The 16,011-nt window shown below is 41.7% G+C and overlaps 1 protein-coding gene across 4 annotated transcripts in view; it reads right to left on the minus strand.

The window, feature by feature from the left end:
• Positions 1-16,011, minus strand: part of LOC109029756 (uncharacterized) — a 240,872-nt gene that overhangs the window by 76,991 nt on the left and 147,870 nt on the right. For all 4 annotated transcript variants that reach the window (XM_019040373.2, XM_072306197.1, XM_072306198.1 and 1 more), the window contains exon 2: positions 1,178-1,283. In XM_019040373.2, the coding sequence (XP_018895918.1) occupies positions 1,178-1,283 (106 nt within the window). The remainder of the gene's footprint in view (positions 1-1,177; positions 1,284-16,011) is intronic.

The raw sequence follows: 16,011 nt of genomic DNA on the forward strand, positions 1-16,011 counted from the left end.
GTCGGACTGACGTTTAGGGTGCTGTAAAAATTTGGTCGATTATTCTCGAAAAAACCGTACGCTCTTATCGATTGTCACTCAGCACTGGTGGTATATTGAGAAAAACAACATAACTCAATTTGCTACGTGACGCTTTTATATCCCCGGGAGCGGCTAATTTTGTCGCTTCTCTGACGTACGGGCGTATCTCAATCCTCCGTATGAGCCCTTTTCTCCGTATAACTCCATGCTTTTCAAAGGCTGTGTGAAAATGGCGATGCGCCATTACGGAACATGTTTTTCGTCTCTTGATGTAATGTGAATCTGTCCTCTTCTTCTCCTTTTTTTTTCATTTCTTCGCAGCGGCGTGATGAATTTTACCAACAAATTTAACTAGGAAAAGAGTATATTATGAGAGAATGTTCTTGCGCCATTTTTCGTCCAAAATTTTCTGATTTTTTGCAGAAGAGCAGAGGGAAAATCATGGAAAGTTTCAGCCGAATATACTCAAGATTTTTCTGGTAAAAATGCAATTTACGAGGGGAAATTTGACAATACTGAAATGTAGTAACGCTCTCTCCTGAGGAGGAGGACGATTTGATTTGAAGTCATATTACCGACGCAGGGTGTCTACTGAAACAGGCTGATCAAAGGTAAGTACTTTTACAGTACTTTTTTAGTACCTCATCAAGAGATTCAGTACCTCCTCCAACAGAAAAATTCCGTACTTATTCAGTACCTCCATTTGACGGAATTCGAAAAATTTGAAATTGCGACAAAAATGACAAAAAATTAAACAAAAAATTCCGGACCTTTTTGCGGAATTTCCGCGCTTTTTCATTGCTTCCGGACCGCTCTTAAAAAACCAATACTATTTCCGGACTTTCCGGAAATTTCGGACTTGTAGAGTACACCCTGTACCGACGAGGAGAGTTTTTCTTGTCATAGCGGTCTATTTTCTAAAAGTAACTTCGAATGGTACAAGGACGCTCTTTGCACCTGAAATTAAGTCATAAACACAACTTTCTTCTTGTTTTTATAATGTTAAATGTTTGCCACGACTAATTAATATATCTACAAGTACACGCGCTTCCAAGAACTGGAGAGGGAATGATCCGAGAAAATTTATGCTAGTATATGTAGTTCTTAAAATAATACAATTGCTTCATTAATTAATTAATTTAAATTAATACCGTACCGACGAAAGACTGGTTGGTGGCCACTTTGATGGTCATCTGACCCGCTTTGCATGTTGCTGTGACTGTGGGTACAAAATCCTGCTCCACCAACGCCTGTCCTCCCACCTGAAATACATGCAAAGGACAAACAATTAGAGACGCGAGAAAAGTAAAAAGAAATTAATAACATTAGATACAAAGTGAGAGACTGCCGAACCAGTGCATGCATCATTTTCAAAAGTGATTGGGTGGTAGCGATACACTTGTCATGATCATTTTATAATACCTCGAAAAAACTTAAAACGGCTCTCTGAGTCATCAATGACTATTAAATCATCAATGACACACCTGAATCAGTGAAGTCACGAGGTAGGTATCCGATAAAATATGTGACTTCTTGGATTATAAAATATACAAACCCGTAAGGACGAGAAATATCCTAACCCAAAGTCTAAATTTTATCTGTATTGAAAAATGTCGGTAGAACAAGAAGTAGATCGCCAAAAATTAGGCAGACAGGTGACCTAAATAAAAGAAAGATGGAAGATACTTAGGATTTAACGTTGGATGTTCACAATTTGGTGATGTGTGCGAGGAAAAAACTGCGCAGCTAACACAGTGACGAACTGTTATGTTGTTGGAAAATTTAGGGTCACCGAATGCCTTCTTTTAAGATACGAATTTTCTGGAAGTTTAGGGGATTTCGTATTGCTTCTTAAATTTTCCTGCGCATCTGCTTCGCAATCACATTCAATTCAAATTAAAATTTCTACAAAAAATAATCATGAAATTCCTCGAAAACGAGTATTTTGTGGGGGAAAACAGTAACATTCGAATGATCGCGCGGCATTTTTTAAAAGCACGGTAGCATTGGGCTGACTACATCGACAAGTTCCTAACAGCTCTTTTTGACGAGAAAAAACCATCACTAAAGGCACTATTTTTCATTTCCTAAATTCGGCCACCACTAAGCGGCAATTCCGTTTATTTAGCAACAATTGTCATTTTACGAGCAACATATTGATGCAGGGCTTCAAACTTCGATTTAGCTTGCAATAAAAACCTTTGCGAGTAGCGGGGTGAGAAATGGTCTCCGGTCGTCTGCGTCAGAGATAAGTTTCATTTTCATCGCGGCTCAACTTTGAGTGGAAAGTATGTAACATAATGTAGCCCATAGACAGTGTTACCTTTATGTCCCTACAGCGGAGCCCAATTTCATGCGGTTGGAAAGGGTTATTTCTCACTGCAAGTACAACGATGTATGATCACGCAGTCTGTGGGAGTAAATACGCCATTTTTCACTCGTGAATCAGCTGCGTAGAAAATTAAAATGCTGGATGTCGTGGCATTCTTGGCCGAAAGGGTGCCCGGAGAGTCCATTATCACAGTGGTTATTATAATTTCGGTTACACATGACCCAAAAAAGGTAATTAGCATCGAAAGCCCCGGAAAAAAACATTGATTAGACAGTTTCACAGGTAATTCCTTGATGCGACCTACATTCAGCCGCGAAGAGGAAAGCTCTTGAGGCATAATACGTTTGACCATGTGATATTTTTAAGCGCATACAGTAATCGAATAGTTTTGAACTTCCTCCCTGATTGATTTCTTTGAGAAAAACAGCAACCAACACTTTTCCTTGGGATATTTCGGAGAAATATCTCGACTGGGCAAATAACAATCCCTTAAAACTTTTCAAGTAATTATTGATTTTTTCTCTGTGAGCTGAGAATCGCAGCGTGTCTAGTATTTTTTATAATTTTGAAAAATCCTGATATTTTCCTGATTTTTCCTGATATTTTATAAAAAATTCCTGATTTTTTTCATTTTGAGAATTCCTGATTTTTCTCGTAAAAACTATATTTATTGCATAAGTGCATGCGGAAACTAAATTTTCTGATAAAAATAAGTTAAAGGGTGAGAAATTATCGGAAACAAAGACGGCGTGACGACTCCTGGCACGGTAGCAAAAAACGGTGAGACTTCTCCGCTGAGGAGATTCGCGTAAGAAAAATTCCTGAAAAAACGTCCGATTTTTCCGATATTTTCCTGATCGGCCAAAGTTCCTGATATTTTCCGGTTTTTCCTGATGCTAGACACCCTGGAATGAGTAAAAAGCCCGGAGTACTAATCTCACCATTGATGAGTTTAAACCTATTGGAAGCTTCCAGAACACATCTAACGGTGGAAAAATCAGAGCTCATTACTTCCGGAACTCCACAGCTTCGCGTTCCGGACAGTGCCTCGGCGTGGTTGCCGACTTTCGAAACACGCAAGTCCGTGCTCCCGTGCTAAGGAAAAACGCCGTAAGAACCTTCAGGCGTTGCCAATTTTCCTTGGATAAAACACGACTTTCCCGGTAAACTTATCAATACTTTTCTTCCGATTTTTCAGATAATTTTGTTGGCAATTTCACCCAAAGTTCCGGAGAATTTTAGGGGAAAATATTCATTAATTTCCCTAAACATAAACATGTTAGTGAAGGAAGCTTGGCAATTCTCGAATGTTCATACGGCGTTTTTCCTTAGCAACTTAATATTCATAATGGACCACTAGACAAAATACGAATTTCAGCATTCTGATACATGTTTCTTAACCAAAATTTTACGTAGAGAACGAAAATTACAGAAATAAACTCCTTACGAAGATATTTAATGAGTCTTAATGCGTTAATTCAAACCACCCGCTCATGAAAACTCAATACTCTATACGTGATTCACATCGCGAGCTAAACGTCATAATGACAGTCTCTGGGATATAAAAATCTAGGAACCCCAATATCGACGCTTTGGCTCAGCTATAACAAATTACTTATCGTTTGAACAACACAAGGTGGGAAATGAACATTGCTCGATTGAGAAGATTGCTGAAACCGTTGTAGTGCGCGATTTGACTCAAGTAGAGCTTTGAGTTTCCTATGAGCGGGCAGTTCAAAATCCTCGTAACCAATGTGAAATAAAAATGTTAATATTTTCGTTAGGAGTTTATTTCAGTGATTTTCGTTGAAATCGTGATCTACGTGAAATTCTGGCTAAGAAACATTTATCAGAAAGCTTAAATTCGTACCTTGTCTAATGGTCCATTGACGCTTTGCGTTATTTTCCGGTACTGGAGAAGGCAAGGTAGGAAGGGAGTATTGTTGGGAATATTGACAGCGGAGTGAATAATACTTTATTTTTTGGAATAGGACTTGTGTGTCACTGCGACTATAAGTATGTCGATACGCAGTGCTTAGTTACAACATTTGGCTAACAGATCGAACTTAGGTTTTTCCGACGGTAAGAGATCGGCTCCACGGTTTTTCGGAGGAACTCCATCAGCATAACCATGAAGTTGGCTCCTTTCTCTTCGTTTATTTGGCTCTGTACGCATTCAGAAGAAGAGAACCATGGTTAAGCATGGGGGCCGTACGAGTAGCGTGAGGCTTTTTGGCCAACTTCAGGACACTCTCATCCCACTTGCAAGGTTCCCAATGCTGCCGTGCTAAGGAGGAGCGCCGCATGAACATTCGAGAGTTGCCAAGTTTCCTTTGATAAAATGTCTATTTTTGAGGAAAGTTATGAATATTTTTCCTTGAAATTTTCAGACACTTTAAATCAAATTACAAAAAAAATTATCTGAAAAATTGGCAAAAAAATATTCAAAAATTGTCCTGAAAGTTAGTGATTTGCCAGGGGAAATTTGGCAACGCTTGAAGGATCATACGGCGTTTTTCTTTAGCACGGCAGAATGTCCATGTGACTGACTCCCCGCCCCTCCTCCCCCTTACAGAGTACGTAAGACTGCCCCCCCCCCCTTCAAATTTCAGAAAATAACAGAGAGAGCCTGAAAAATAGCTAGAAAATTGTCTTTTGATTGATAATATTCATCTTCTTTTAAATTGAGAGTCTTATAAAAGACTGGGCTTAACCACCACCCCCTCCCCGCGTCAGACCCTCCGCAGGAAAAGCACAGACTCCCCCCCCCCCCTTAAGTAGTTTATTTAATACTTGAACGGTCCCTTATGACTGAGCTTTTATTTCTTCACGCGGAAATGCGGGAAATTCGGGCGCAGTGCGTTTCCAAGCTGAAGAATAATTAGATTAATGAGAGCTCCTTAGACTTGATCGAAGCCCGCCGCTCAAAACCCGTCACTTTACTGCCGTGCTGGGGAAGAACGCCGTATGAGCATTCGAGAGTTGCCAAGTTTCCTTCGATAAAACATTTACTATTGAAGAAAGTTATGAATATTTTTCCTTGAAATTTTCAGACCCTTTAGATCAAATTATAAACAAAATTATCTGAACAATTGGCGGGAAAATATTCAACAATTATTGTCCTGAAAATTAGTGATTTGCCAGAGGAAATTTGGCAACGCCTGAAGGCTCATACGGCGTTTTTTCTGTAGCACGGCAGTTTAAGCCAGCGCTCAATCTGGAGCCTCCCGGGTCCTCCGGCGCTGCTCCGATTTTCGCGACGCGGAACAATGTAAGCAGCATCATTGTCTCCCTCCGGAGTGCGCCACGATTTTGGGCGGCGCACGATGGATCGGGTCAATAGGAGGGGTCGGACAAAATTTGGAAACTTCAAACGTGTATAATTCCGTTCATACAAAATTTCGAGGTTCTAAAAGTGGTTCCATTGGTTTCCTCGTGGAATTTCCTTTAAGGTGCACCCCTTGAAGTTTAAAATGCGCCGAAACAAACATAAAAATTCGCAGTTTTTGTCTAGGATTTAATGTCCGACCTCTCTGATTGACTCGATCCACTGTGCGGCGCAGGAACGGAGCACGCGGAAAAGGATATCGGAACAATCGCCCGCAGCTTAAACGCACGGAAAACAATTTGAGAGCGGGCTGAGAACACCGGTGTCAAAACTCCGTCGCTTCTTTACTGTAAACGGGACTTTGAGTACGCTCCTTCCGGGTTCTCCTAAAACGAGAGCGATTTCTCAAGTGCGGCGGACACCGGGAAGAATGGAATGGCGACACGGCCGTATTATCTTTGTCACTGGATCGTAGAATTGGACTCATTTCTACCAAACGGAACGATGTGCATTAAGACATGATCCCTGTGACCCATAAGAATATATAAAGACTAATCTGTAACAATGGCGGATGTGAAAAATTACATTTTTGAAACACGCTCGAAAAACTGTTTCGGCATCGAGAAAATCTTAAGAAAATACTTGTGGTGTGATCTTCGAGATCTGTATATTACGCCAGAGGCAAACATATTAAATTTTTTTGCGACCAAAACAGTTTTTTAAGCGTGTTTCGAAAAGGTAATTTTTTACATCCGCTATTGTTACAGATAAGGCCTCATCCTAATCAGGTCTCGTTTTTCAACTTTTCCATCGGATAGGAACGAAGCTCCACTAGTAGCGCTTAGAACACAGAGAAAAGCGATGCGAGATCACGCGTCGCGCCTTCAATTTTGCACATGCAATATGGCCATCTATCAAGCACGAATAGTTGTATCTCTGCGCCGCGATGCCGGTGCTACCCTGCATTGTGGCACGATTAATATCTACTTTCAAAAAACGTCCAGGAAAAAAGGCTCCTAACCCACAAAAACTCAAAAATTAAGTGATTGACACCGCAAACTGTATGTAGAGAGCTTTTCTATGAGACACTCAAAAATTTTAGACCAACCCAAAGTTTTGGCAGTTTGTAGTTTGCGACCTGATAAGACGTAATTTTCAGGAAAGTTACTTGTTCCAATTTTACATATCCAAAGCACGAAACTATGGTATTATAGGGAGATTTACGCCGTCTAAGTGCTAACACAGTAATACACAACTAGCTAGCAACTCATTCTTTGAGACAATAGAGACAGTTTTCTCCCGAAATCTTAAAAGATAATTGGACTACATTTTGCAATTCGGAACTATAAATTCCGGCCCGGTTTAAAAACAACGTATGTGCCATTAGTTTCCCTTTACACGTAAGTGTTTTTTCAGATAAGCCAGAATTTATAGGTCCAAATTGCAAAATGCAGTCCAATTTGTGGATTCAACTTTAGAAAATACTTAATTTAAATATTTCCCTGTGCGCTCGATGGCCTCTTTACCCGTGAACCATTACACCTAAGGTTGTAACATATGCTATCATTGGCATGGACTATTATACATAATCTTATAAAGTTTTCAAGAATTCAATTTCACGAATGAGTTATGGACAAAAAATTAAGCCCTATTGAAATTGGTGACATAAATTGAAAAAATAAATAATTAAAATTAGGGTCAACGTTATTTGTCACTTAGTAATGATTGATGAGCAACGTGTTGAGCATTAAAAATCTAGATGGGAGGGCAACTTTGCTCTGTGATTTTTTACAAATTGGGTTATGTTCTCTAAACTAATAGTTCAACTCATTGGTCATATGTATGTACGTAATCAATGAAAGAATTTGAGTGGTGACTTCCGAAAGTAATTTTTTCTTTATGGGGAAGATGACGTTGTGCATGTCGGGTCTAAACACCAAATCAGGAGGATTGAGGATTGTTGCCAGGTAAGCCTCTCCTTTGAATCCGTAGATGTTAAAACTATCGCATTAATTGCTGATGAGCTCTGGATCGTAAGCAATCTTATAAACTTTAGGGTTCACAATGGAAGTCGCATGTTGGGTTTAAAAATCAAGCAATTCCTTTAATCTTGGTTTGAGCCGCTCCAATTTATTCCAATTCGTGCGTTTTCCAAACGAATGCAGTTCGGCAGTTCGTGATGCTCGCGAAACGCCACAATATTTAGGATTAAAACGAAGCTCTACCACTCGAAACAAACCGAGTCTCGTTCACTTCGACAACGCTGTTGGGCAAATTAAAAGCAACCTTGCAAAGTCGTGCAGAATTGTTCTAGATTTTAGGCTTGCTGGCATAGTGATTTTCCGGCGACTGGCATCTGTGCGCGGAGGTAAAGCGCGGATGGGGCTATTAAAATCATTAAAAGTAGCCTCTTCCACCTTTTTCTAACCGAGCCGGGATCTCTGTTCTTTTCGGCGTTTCGTAATTGGGGCGTAACGAACGATGGACTCTGTCCAGACGCCTGACAACTTTTCTTTTTTTTACTCGTAAAATTTGATCGAACTTCAATAGTTACGCAATTCAAGAGGCCACAAAAATTCCAAGTTAGACGTTGATATTTTGAACATACATTCGAAATATGGACATTCTTGTCCAAATATAGCCCTAAAAATACCCTAAATTTCATTGAACTTGAAACTAATTCTGATAATGTTACAGAGCTACCGTAATATTTTAAAAATATATCAAAATTTATTTATAGAATATCCCTGTTCAAAAATATTGTCCAAACATCTGTACAATTTAAACATGTTGAAACGGAGAGGACATGTGAAAATTTTGAGAGAAAATTAACAACACTTGAGAGATAGTTCCAAAATATTTCAAAAATGGTATTGACGAATTGATGGTCAAAGTGCGAAACCACGTAACTCAGTTTACGACATTGCAGACTTCCTGTCATACTTTATTTGACATCTGAGGTCAATCAGTGGTATCTCAAACCACTGAACGATAGTAAGGTTTTGGTTTTAGCGGAGTCTTGTTTATTTTCATAGGCCTCGACCCGAAGCGGTTTGTATGTTCGATCACATCAAATCGTCGAGTATGATGCTCAAACCGTTACGTATGAGTCATTTATAAGCAAAATTATTAGGATAAAAACTATTCTGAAAATTCAAAGGTTGGTAGAGGCTAGAGTATCTTGTCTGGCGATACATTTGCACCTAAAAAGAATGGACTATATTTTGCGATATGGAACTAAAGTCCCTTGGATCTAGAGTCGAGACTCTCAAAAAATTTTACAAGAGAAAATACTCTTGGTTCAAAAGGATTTTTGCACGGATCAAAAGGAAATCCGCCTTACTTAAGAGGCTTGCTCTCGATTCAAGAGAAAATCCGATCGAATCAAGACCATTTTTTCTTGTCAAACTTTTTAAGAGTCTGGACTCTGGAATTCAGTGGCGTGGCGTGAATGATCAAATTTCTGAAATAATAAAGAAAATCATCCGAGCTCTTATTATATAATTAATTTTTAAAGATCGAGATCCTTCATATAATAATTCTCGAATCACATTCCGCCATCATTGATATTTCTCCATGTGAAGCTATGGTAAAGAGTCGATTATTCAGGTGTTCGCTGCGAACACCCTGTCTATCGATCCTTTTCCATAGGTTTGAATGGCTATTCTATCGATATATCGCAAAGCACGCCACGCCACTACTCTGGATCCATGACGAGACTTTATTTTCCGGCGAGGAACTACTATTTCTGGCTCATCCATAAAAGCACTTATCTGCATAGGGAAACTAAAAGAGCATATGTTGTTGCTACCATTAACCAAAACTTGTCCTACCTCATCGCAAAACGCTCCAAATAAAAATTGCATCAAAATTAAATATATTACGTGGTCTTTTTGCGAAAACCGAGACATTTAGGCCACCAGTGAGTGCATAAAAATCGCCGGCATTTTTGACAGGAGATATGTTTCTCATTATTTCGTAAGTGGTTATTAATCGGAGACACTCGGTTTCTGACAAGAGCTTTTAGCCGTCACAGTATTTTCCTGCAATTGCACTGTAAAATTCGGCACAAATGTCCCACATCAAATTAATCACGACACCTCTCCTTCCTAACATCACGATTCCTTGTGTCTCACGAGTCCATTAATCGTGATGAGTCGTTGAAATTAGCAGAGCAAGCCACGCGCGCAGCGGCATCGGGATCGGGAATCGTTGAGCAAAATGACGTCATCTTCATCCCGGTATGAGTCTCAGCAAGGACGTGATCTAACGCGATTCTCGGCCCATGTCTCATGCCAAGTTGGAGGCGGTAATCATTCTCGGAGTGCAGTTCGATTAGCCCCTCAGGTCGGCCGATCGACAAACGCAGAGTCATTTTCATTGTTCTGTTTCCTCGCCGCGATTAACGAATCATCAGTTTGATTGAATGTTGGATCTCAGGAATATCGGCCATCGATTACCTGTTGATTTATTGACGTGTGCTCAGGCACTTGTAAAGCGCTTTTCAGGCATGAGATGTCGCTGTCACACAGGGTGCGCCGCACCTACCATCAGAATTTTTCCTCACCTTTTGCTGCGAACACGTGTACGGACTAGAGTACGTTTATAGGGAGAGTATGGACTACTCGATTTATGTAACTCTCAGGGCCCAAAAGGGCAAAATTAAAGAATATAAGAAAAATATAAGAAGATTGTACGTGTAAAACGAAAATCACTAGAAAAGTGCCGCTGCCAACCTGTGCATTTGAAAGATTGATCAATACGGCCAACAGCGCATTATAAACAAGCGTCTTAAGGATTAAGAAGACTTTGAAACTGAGAATATCAATGCGAAATTAAAGTTTTATGCGTGCTTTTATAATTTTTGATCAGTTATGAAACGACGGGTAGTAAGAATTATGAAAATGAGTACCACCGGATAAATCGAGTTCATAGGTTGGCAGCCCTTTTGGGCCTCAAGAGCCTGATTCAACCTAACCTCCAAATGTTCGAGTTGTTCATACTCTCCCTATAAAGGTACTCGTAAAAGATCATCGGCTCGAATTCTCAGAAGATGTTTACAATTTGTTTCATAAGTTTTTGCAGATTGTATAAGAATACCGCATCTAAACGAGACAACACGGATTCTCTGTGATAATGAAATTAATTTTACTCTTAAATTTTACTACACATTTTTACTCCGTTTGTGCCTTTGTGCGGACGATCTTCTCGGGGGGCTTGATATGGACGTACACGGAAAAAACAAGACTAGTGTTGAGCACTACTGGCCGTTTAGTGGGGAGTAGTTGAGGGCTGCCGTCTAAGCGCTGTACAGCTCAACACCGGAAGGCAGTGCAGGTGGGCACTGAACATGAGTAGTGCTAATCAGATGCCGCGAGACGTAGTTGCGCTTAACAGGTGTAAATTCACCCACGAGACGTCGGAGTCACGATAGCCTGGTGGTAACGCGCTGGTCTTCCACCGGCGCAACCCGAGTTCGATCCCAGGCGGAGACGTCTCATATTTTACGCTCGCTCCAAAGTCACTTTAGGGCTTGACACTACTTCTTCCTTAGTGACCCAGCCTCGAGCTGTTTAGTGCCCAGCACTCCTCTGACTTGCTGGCTCCATTTGACCTAACCCTCGTTAGTGCCCAGCACTAACATGTAGGTCCCAACCCTAAACTCGTTTTTTCCGTGTAGTTCTGTCAAACGGAACTATGTGCATTATGACGTGAGCCCTGTTATGCATGTATTCTTATGGGTCTCGTGGCTCATGTCTTAACGCACATAGTTCCGTTTGATAGAAATCCGTCCATATATTAGTCATGACACGGCTTGGATGAGTGGGAGGCCTTAACGAGTGGATGGGGTGGGGGTGGGGTGGGGGGGGGGTGGGGGGGTGGGGTGGGGGGTATTGATGAAGGGGGAAGGGGAATGTGCGGAATACTCTGTCACGGTCGGGTGAATGTGGATGTGGAGGGTTTTCAAGTAAATCGGTGGATGCAAAAACCCATCGGATATCGATGTCATCCCATTTGAAGCTATGGTAAATAATCGATTGTGAAGGTGTCCATAGGGAGCACTTGGGCTATCGATCCTTTCCCTCGAGTTCAAGTACCAGATCTATCGATTCATCGCAAAGCATAGATCCTTATAGACCTAACCTGAGATTAGACATGCGAGGTTTTAACATGGAGCGTATCAAGTGTGACGACACAGTGCACCTGTGCAGAAATATTGCCAATTCTCGCGAGAAAATGTACAATTTTACATGGAATCTGCAAGGACTTCGGATCGGATCGGCTGCGACGCTGGGCGCAAGGCGTGAAGTGAGAACATGCGTTCGGGCACCAAGAATGACCCAGTGCCTTTAATTGGGCGGTGGGCCGCTTTTATGGCTGCTCGAACCGGAAGCCCCTTCATGACGTCACACGGTGGAAGCCAGAACCAGCTGATGAGAGCCGGTGACGTAGAGGTGCCGCTGGGATTTAACAGGGACTTGAAACGGAACTTTTTGCAAAGCTGTCAAAGTAACCGTCGCTAAACCATGTTACGCTTTAACATAGAGTACATAGAGTCGTAATGTAAGTGGGAGAGCTGGCGCCACTTTTAAGCAATTTCCAGGTCCCGGATTCCGAGACCCATGTGTGACGCCGGGTCACATTTTCGATACATGATCGATTGTTTTTGATACGCGAGTGCCCGGCCATCCGATGTTAACAAAGAAGATAGGAATTACCACGTATTCCACAGCAGTGGCGTGGCGTGAATTGCGATTTATCGATTGCTATGCCATTTAAACCTATGCTAAAGAATCGATTATTAAGGTATTCGCTGCGAACACCCTCTTTATCGATCGTTTTCCATAGGTTTAAATGGCATAACAATCGATATATCGCAATGCGCGCCACGCCACTGTTCCACAGCGCCATTTTGGATCGAACATGTATCGAAAAAGGGCTGCGATAGAATTGCGGGAATGCCCTCTTTTTCTCCTTTTTGGAGATGCATATGACTGCGCGAATTTTTCTGGTACCGAAAACTCACATGTTTGCGCGAATATTCAAAATTCAACGAGGGTACGTTAATACGGCAACCTTGGTAGTTTGTGGTGGATAACTACATCGCGGAAGACTGTTCATTCCCTCCACTTACGGGCATGTCTCTCTTCGATGGATACCTAGTCCTCGCAGCACGAATGGCCCAGAGAACTTTCATAAACATTTAAAAGGTGAACTAGGGGCTTGTGGAAGCCACGCGGCCGTCAACCACTGAAGGAAACTACACGAAAAAAATTGTAGAACAACCATGTTCAAGTTTTATACGAGATGAATGGACGCTAAACCCTGCGGGCGCACCCGAAAGAAAGCGTGTATTTATCTCTGCAACGTTTGACACCGCTGTTATGCTTTATTTTTAATAAATGTTCTTAAAAAGCTACACTCAGTTTTTCTGCAAAAGTTTCTGTGAATTTATCTAAATGATCTCAACTATAAGTATCGAAAATGAAGCAACATTTTCGTTCGTTCTATTTTCCTTTCATGTAACCAAAAAAAAAAAATTAAGTATAATTCGAGTTTCTGAATCGTTACACAATGAGGATACATATTTTTCCTTTCATTATGGTAAAAACGAGCAGAAAGTCAAGGATGACGACACGCAGTCCTACAGTCTTGTAGACGCTAATATGCGTTTTACGCCCTTTGACCGACTGTACTGCGTTTGGCGCAATGCGAGAAGTATTCATGCAGTCTTGTAGGCGCTAATATGGGCTTGACGCCAACCGCACTGTTTGGTGCAATGCGTGAAGTAATTCTAATGTCTTGCAGGCGCTAATATACGTTTAACGCCGACCGCACCGTGTTCGGCACGATTATTCGAGTTCGCGTTAGAATAATCGCGGCACAGAATAATAGAGCTGAAAAGGCCCATGTTGTGTTGCGACACCGTTATGAGCGTTCCAACGTTACCTCGTTTCTCCCGATTGAATATTTTTTCCGCGAAAAGTTAGGAAAGTTCTTTATACCCACGACCATTATTTGATCTTTTCACCTCATTTATCATCAGAAGGTAAGGCATCAATGACTTGTCAACAAACTAACCAAAACCAGCGTCAACATAAAAATGCGTTTATTTTCCGACTGTTTCCTGTTTTGCCCAACTTCTACCTTAAGTTAACTTCATTTTAAATTCGCGCGTTCCTGTTGCAGATGTTAAGGTTTCTATTCGTGCAATCCTTGTGCCTTTTCCGCGTAATCCTAATACAATTTCTTAGTCCTTTCGTGCAATCCTGGATTACCGCGAAAAAGTGACCGAAGCTTGGCGCACACCGGGCTCAGAACTCGTCGAGCAGAACATGGCGCCAGCTCTCATATTTACATTACGACTCTATGTACTCTATGCGCTTCAAGGGTAGGGTGGGGCTTAGCAACGTGGCGCAGTGTTACAGTGAGTGGGGAATTATTTCAACATTAGTCATCGTTAGACAAATCTGCAAGGGCGAAAACCTTCGAAAAAAACCCCAACAACGTGGGAAAGATAGCAGTGCGATGTCTCTAAAATAAAGGGTGGCCCAGACCTGCCGGACCAGACATTTTCTTAGTCAAAAGGGCTGGACGGCGTCCAGGACCGCGCGTAGGAACAGGGAATCAACCCCAAGAAATCGGAATTTTATGGTCCAGGAGCCCTACTGGTCCTTCTTGGGAGGTAATCAGGGGGTTTGTACTTCATAAGTCGGGGTTTACGTCAAAGTTCCGAAGTAATCTAATCGGAATCAGAAATTACTAAAATTTTTAACTCCAAAATCCAAAATCGACCCTTCCGTGTCCGGAATACTGACCACTAAAGGTGACAGCGGACTGATTATTGAAATTGATGGACAAAGCTATAGACAAAGAAGACATAGGGAGTATGGAGCCATCCTATTGGTTGAAATGGGTGGTTCCGATAGACAAAGGGAGAAAATGATAGACTAACTGTCGGGTCTCTCGCGGATTGCCGTTAGTTAGTCTATTACCTACCTCTTTTATCCATTGCAACCACCCGCTTCCACCAATAGGATCTCTGCATATCGCCTTTGTCTCCTTTATCTATAGCTTTGTCTATCAATTTCAATAATCAGCCCGCTGGTCACAATCCCTTCTCATCTAGAGTCGCGGCCATTTCTTGAGTTCCTGGGAATCTCTATGAGACTCTGAGTGCACTCTCTTTATGGTAACAGCCGGTGAAGCTCGCCTCGGGAATGGGAGGGCAGGGACAACCAGATTAAAACTACTGATTTCGTCCCTCATTTTCCAAACCTTGCGCCGAAAGATAAGCCGAAATAACTCCGCATCAGATAGTCCTGATTTAAACGCGAAGTCAGTTAGTTCACGACTTGGCCATAAGTATGGGCGGCATAAGTAATTGGCCCACCTGTGCGTTTCGAGTAAACAAACCACTACGAGCAACCGGTCCTTGAGCTCACTTCAATTTCGCCGTGCTGAGGAAAAACGCCGTATGAACCTCCAGGCGTTGCCAAATATCCTTCGATAAAACACGAATTTCTTGCTAACCATATGAATATTTTTCTTCCGATTTTTCATATAGTTTTGTTCGCAATTTCACCTTAAGTTCCTAAAAATTTCAAGGACAAATATTTATAACTTGCCTCAAAAATAAACATTTTATCGAAGGAGATTTGGCAACTCTCGAATGATCATAGGCCGTTCTTCGTTAGCACGGCAGAATTCCGTGCCTCGCGCCTTGCGCCGCACAGTGGATCGAGTCAATCAAAGAGGTCGGGCATGAACTTTTTGACCAAAACTGCAAATTTTGGTGTTTATTTCGTCATAATTTACATTTCAAGGGGTGCTTTTTAAAAAAAATTTCACAAGGTAACCAATGGAGCCACTTTGAGGGCCTCAAAGTTTTGTACAAACGGAGTTACAAGCGTTTAAAGTTTCCAAATTTTGTCCGACCTCTCTCATTGACTCGATCCACTGTGCGCCGTCGCCGACGACGTAACGGTGAAGAGTCGCTAAATAAATTAGTAGTTTTACCGGGTTCCAACGGGGCAGGCTCCCGAGATTACGGACTAGTTGCACGTGTTATCTAACTGGAGTGATCTTTCCGCCGGATCAAACAGTTTGACGGAATTTGATGCGCTGCGGAGTTTATACGCTTCCGCCCAATCAGCATCGACGATCTGGGAGGTAAAACGCTTTTGCTGCTTCTTACTGAACGCCCTCCCCCCGAACCTCCAGCCCCTGCCCTTGTGCATACACACACTCTTGATTTGCCTCAAGAAGTATACTTATCACACAGTCCTATTGAACTATAAACTGTTACTCACACGTCAGAACCTATGGA

Source organism: Bemisia tabaci, chromosome 1 (assembly GCF_918797505.1).
Source record: "Bemisia tabaci chromosome 1, PGI_BMITA_v3".
Taxonomy (NCBI): Eukaryota; Metazoa; Arthropoda; class Insecta; order Hemiptera; family Aleyrodidae; genus Bemisia; species Bemisia tabaci.